At 42.3% G+C, this 6,000-nt stretch overlaps 1 protein-coding gene across 2 annotated transcripts in view; it reads right to left on the reverse strand.

Annotated features, from left to right (window-relative positions):
* PAPOLG (poly(A) polymerase gamma) overlaps positions 1-5,608 on the reverse strand; it is a 45,700-nt gene extending 40,092 nt beyond the window's left edge. For both annotated transcript variants that reach the window (XM_036751532.1, XM_036751533.1), the window contains exons 1-3: positions 5,362-5,608; positions 2,036-2,194; positions 655-721 (exon numbers count right to left, since the gene is read on the reverse strand). In XM_036751532.1, the coding sequence (XP_036607427.1) occupies positions 655-721; positions 2,036-2,194; positions 5,362-5,378 (243 nt within the window). In that variant the 5' untranslated portion in view covers positions 5,379-5,608. The remainder of the gene's footprint in view (positions 1-654; positions 722-2,035; positions 2,195-5,361) is intronic.
* Positions 5,609-6,000: the final 392 nt, after the last annotated feature.

Consider the following 6,000-nt stretch of genomic DNA (forward strand, 5'->3'; position numbering starts at 1 on the left):
GTACTTAAGACATGCTGAAACAAACTGAGAAACATTCACTCAGTTTTCCACTCTTATTCTACACAGAGTTCTAACATGCTTAGCTAGTTTGCTTCCAATCTCACAACAGCTTAGAAGAAGCAAATAAGGAGAAAAACTGCCACAGGTAAGCCATGCTGACATCAAAGGCAAGCAAGATGTGCTAATGGGAGAGAGCCATAAATATCATAAAAAGTATACCTGAGACCTCAAAACAGGGCAATATGGAGCTATTTAGTATGGGGGTGAATGGTCCAACTACCTCAATAGACCTTGAGGATGCTACTGTATTCACAGTATAATGAGTGGCATCCACCATAATTTTTTTTCTTAATCGCAAGGCATCATTATACAGTCCATGCTATTTAAGGAGACAGAAGCCAAAGGAATGTGAAAAATGTTTAAAGGATTTCCAACCAAAATTTTTTATCCTCAAAAAGAAATTATATTTAAATTTAAAAAGGCAAATAAACCCTCACCTATATAGATTACTTAGATAACAGGACTATCCAAAATGACTCCTTGAGAGTTCCAGATACCTGAGGATTTTGCCAAGTATTTTAATCTAGTCTTGTCTTTGTTCCTTAAATACATCCTTTTGACATAAAGAGTAGCCTATTATTTTAAGACTCTTACCTTACTTTCACTGAGTTCTGAAATCCATTCTTTTACCAGATTATTCAGTTTACCAAGAACAACAAGCCTACAATAAAAAGAATAGCTTTCAGTTTGGGGGAAAACAAAAAACATGTCCCTAATTTAACTAGAATGGTATCCCTTGAAATGCTGGTTTCAGTGGACAGGACCGATAACTGTACTATACAGCTAACATATTTCTAGTGTTTACCATGTGCCAGACACTGTGTTATGCACTTTACAATTATTATCTTATTTGATCCTCACAACAATCCTGGGAGGTAGGCGCTGTTATCATCCCTATTTTATAGTTGAAAAAACCTGAGGCAAACAGGGTTAAGTAACTTGCTCATGGTCACACAGCTACCTAGTGCCTGAGGTTGAATTTGAACTTGGGTCTTCCTGACTCCAGGCCAGGTAGTCTATCCACTGTGCCAGCTAAGGCCCATGTTATTTCCAACTTTTTGTGTATCATGAATATTTAGGGGACAAGATTCTACTCATGTATGCACATCTGTATAAGAAGTAGTAGTACTACAAAGGATGGCCTTATAAAATAATAGCAGTTCACATTCATATACCATTTTAAAATTTACAGACCACTTTCCTCCCAACAACCTTGTTAGGAAGGTAGTACTTTAAAGATGACGATAACTGACTACAGAGAGGGTAAGTGACTTTTCTATAAAGGATAATGCCTCTATCACAAAAGAAAATGATTACAAATAGTCCCACCCTACTTTTCTAACCTTATGTCCCATTCATCTCTTTCATGTACCCTATATATATATATATATATATATATATATATATCTCAACCAAACCTGGGAACAATGAATAGTCCAAATATCACTTCTAATTTTGCTCATAACCCTCACATGCCTAGAATGCCTTTCCCCAGCTCAGTTTCATCTGTCCATAACAAACTTTTCAAGGTCTAGCACAAATGCCATTCCAAATGCCAATGACAACCTTTCTTTTAAGAGCATTCTGTGTATATCCCTTATATGCTACTTGATACTATCTCATACTATAGTTATTCATATAAATTTTAATCTTTAGTCTAGATTTTAAGTTCCTTGAAGTCAGAGATATTCATCTTTGTATATCTTATAGTACTAGTGTCAAACTCAAATAGGAACAGGTGCCACTTATCTGTACATGAGGAACCTTTCAGGACACATACTGACAGTTTAAAAATGTAATATTACCTGTTTTATTGTATTTTTATTCATCTTGTTAAATATTTCCCAATTACATTTTAATCTGGTTCAGACCATACTGAGGAGAGTCTTGTAGGCTGCATGTTGGACACCTGTCTTATAGCACCTATCACAGAACCTTGCACATGGAAGGTACTCCAATTAAATGAATGACACACCTGTGATTTAATTCCTCTTCATCTTCAAATACACCAAATGGTTTCATGGCTTCAATTAACTTCTGTGTATAAATATGATCTATTTCTTTGGGAGATGCCAGACTAATTGGAGATGTGATTCCATAATGCTTTTGACGCTGGGTCTCCAGCACAGCACTTCTGCTTAAGAAAAAAAAAATAAAGGGAAAAGGCAAAAACCATCATGAGACATTGGTTCAGTGGATCTATCACATTTTAATTTCTCTTTAAGGACTCACTAAAGGCACTAACATACATTACACCAGGGTGATATTTTACTTTTGGTCATAAAAGGCATTTGTGATTTTTTTCTGGTCTCTAGCTTTTGAAGAGAAAGTCATGAAGAGTATGACTTTCCTGTGTATTAGCATTAAGGAAAACTGTCCTACCTATACAATCAGTGCTCAAAGGTGGGGCCCTAAATAAAGTTTTAAGGCAATGCCACTGTCATCACAACTTAAAGGAGTAAAAATCCAATTTGTCTGAAATTCATAAGTGCAGGTGTTGCTAATCCCTGTATTAATTTACTTTTTAAAAAAGGTTAATAAAATGCTTTGATAGAGAAAAGGAGAGTATCTGAGTGCTTTTTTTTGGGGGGGGGGGGAATGAGTGGATGAATAACTACAATTTTCAGAGCTCATACACATATGAATGTCTAAACTCCTACTGCCCAGATAACACTGCTCAGTAGATATAAGAATACTGTATTCTCCTTCAACACAATTAGCAACTCTTCAGTTTAGGAAAAGTCTATTTGTGAACTATTCAGCAATGTAAACAGGTTATACTTATTTTAAAGATATTCTTTATTTTAAATGTGCCATCATTTGTAAGGTCAATGGAATTCAAAACACTATACTAACTTTACATACATTCTCAACTGAGTCTTCTAAGCCTTTAAGCACCAGAGATGTTGTTATCCCCGTTTTACAGATGATGAAACTGAGACTGAGAGATGCAGTCACTTGCCGACATCTACTAAATGTAGAAGGCTGGATTGCTACCTAGGTGTTCCTTGACTTTAATTGCCGTAGTGGTGAGTGAAAACCACTATGATACAGTAGCCTGTAGGAATTCTATAGAGGACCAGGAAGTATCTCCAGGGGTTTTTCCTATATTCCCTTCTTGCCAGTCTTGGTAGAAGGAAACATTCTCTTACTGGAAAAAAACCTCGGGGGATGTGGGACTAGACTAAGGAGGAAAGAGTTGTCTTGGGCTTTCAGGAAAGAATTTGTATTATTTATAGCAATTATCAATAAACCTGTATTGGGTTTGGGGCTACTAGATGGCACAGCGAATAGAGTGCCAGGCCAGGTGTCAGGAAGACCTGGGTTCAAATCCAGCCTCAGACACTAGCTGTATATCTTTGGCAAGTCTATTTAATCCTGTTTACCTCAGTTCCTCATCTATAAAATGAGCTGGAGAATCTTTGTCAAGAAAACCCCAAACGGGGTCACAGTTGGACTTGTCTGAAAAATGACGGAATAACAACAACAAATAAAAGGTGATTTAAAATCATTCAAAACAAGAAACACTATCAACTCACTCTGAAAGGAGTCAAATATTAATAGAAAAATCAAATTATTTTACTAGAGAGAAACAAACAGCTAAAAATTAGCAGGAACTTGTGAAATATTTAGGCTTTTGAAAAGGAGGCAAAGCTGTAGAATGGGGGGGGAGTAGGGTAACAGATATGTTTATGGAGGTGGGGGGCACGGTGTAGGGAGGAAGACAGTAATTTGTTTTCCTTTAATTCTAACAGAGCTAATCCAAATTCTCTTCATTTGGGTTGGGTCCATCAGGCCATTTGCAAAATTCCCAAATGTGCTGATTGAAATGTCCTAATGCATATGGTGCTTTGCTTGACACTACTCAATATAAACTGATAAAAGGTTCAAGGATGTCTAGTCTGAAAGATATCAACAATGAGAAACACACAGAAACAAGAATTCAATCAGGTGATAAAGACATCGATATTTATCCATTAGGCCTATAGCTACAAAAAGGTTATTAGAAGCTTCCTAGCCAAAGGTTCTCATGTAAAGAGGAGGAGGAATAATGCACTGGGGTCAAAGGGTAACTTAACATCCTTCTTCTTAAAATACTTATTGATCCTTAATCCTAAGGACAAAAGGGAAGTTACTTAGTTTCCTGACAATAACCAAAAGCAACGACTACAGATTCCCACTAGCAATCATTTTGTTGCTAGATATTTGAGAGGAAAAGAGAGAAAGAAGAAGGCCAGCCTTCTGTTCCAAAAGGAGAGGGTTCAAGTCTCCCCTCAGATTCATACTAGTAACCCCAGGCAAGTCACCGAACTTTCCCAAAGCCCTAGGCAATTCCCTTAAAACTGAAGTGTCAGAGTAAGCAGGGCTCTGAATCAGTAGATTTTCTTCACCTATACCAATGAAATCTTCCCATCTGAACCACTATTCCAGCAGCAGGAACACAGTTCTGCCTCCAGTCTAAAAGGATTTATTTTCTTTTCTCTTCGATTTCAACAATTAGCGGAAAATAATTTTTTATATATATGCATACATATAAAATAGTTTTAAGTTATATACGTCATAAGATAGTTATTATAATATGGTATTACAAGACAGTATAACAAATAGTTATGACAGTATAATAAAAAACATGGTGTAATAACAAAATAGTTTTAAGAAATTAAAACTAGGCAACAATCTTCCCCAAGAACAAAATTCCTAAGTGGTTTTGACTTAACACTGAGACTTTAGGATGCAGAGGAGGTTAAAGAGGAGATCATCTCTCTCAGTAGTGAAACTGAGGCAATGCCTCCCACTGCACTGAGCCAGCAAACTGAGAGCCCTTACTAAACGGCTATGGGGAAGGGGTGGGGTGGGGTGGGGTGTGTGTGTGGAGGGGGCCGAGAACACCAGCTGAGCAGAAGCTGCCCGGCGCACGGAACAGGAAGACAGGCTGGATGCCGGATGAAGCGAGTCAGGGTCTGGAAGGACGGGAGGTGGGGATGGAGGAGCAGGCGGCGTAGACGACCTCGGACAGGCTCCGGAGCCACAGGGTGTGCCTGACAATCTCCCGCCACCCCCACCCCCCACCCCCCACCAGGCGCTCAGCATCATCAGCTGGGGGACACGTCGCGGGTGGGGGGGTGGGGGCAGACGGAACCAGAGAGCCAGAGCCGCAGCCCCCGGGGGGGGGGTGTGAGGTGAACCCGGCGGGAGGCCCAGGTGGGGGGGTTGCGAGGGTTGGGGGGGGGGGCGCGACGCAAAGTGGACACCTCCCAACTGCCGCCCCCGCCCGCCGGCCCCAGCCAGGCCAGCACTCACGCTGACATTTCTTTCATCGCTTCCTGCGCTTCCACCTCTGGCAAGGGTCCTTCTCTCTTCCCCTCAGCGACCCCTTTCGCTCCTCCTTCCTCCTCCGTTCGTTCCCTCGGTTTTCCTAGGTTCGCTCGCTCGCTCTCGCTCGCTCACTCACTCACTGCGGCCGAAACATCCAACCCAGTAGTAGCTCGACCGGAGCCCGCGGGGCCGGCCCTATTTATGACCATACAGCGCCGCCGCCGCCGCCGCCAACGCCAACATGGCGTCCCTTCCCGGCGGGCCTCGCGCGCCGGGCGCCGGCTCCGCCCCCACCCCTTCCTCTCGGCTCACGCCGGACTCCCGGCGGACGGTTCCGTCCCCACCTAGCGGCCGCGCCGTGCGCCGTGCGCTAGGCGTGTGGTGCCAGCCAGGTGCGCGCCGCTCCCAGGCAGCGCCCCCCCCCCCCCCAGCCCCGCCCCGCCCCGCCCGGGACAGGTTTACGCGCGCTCTCCCGGGCACCGCCTGCGGGCTGGTCTTCTGCCCCGTGGAGTAGTCGCAGGTGTGCCCCAACTCTGAAGCTCCGCAATAGCTTTCTTAAAGATCGTTTTATTTTTAAATAAGCATTTATTTGACTTCCTGTTTTTGTTTAATTTTATTACGTGC

The sequence above is a fragment of the Trichosurus vulpecula genome, chromosome 3 (assembly GCF_011100635.1).
Source record: "Trichosurus vulpecula isolate mTriVul1 chromosome 3, mTriVul1.pri, whole genome shotgun sequence".
Classification (NCBI taxonomy): Eukaryota; Metazoa; Chordata; class Mammalia; order Diprotodontia; family Phalangeridae; genus Trichosurus; species Trichosurus vulpecula.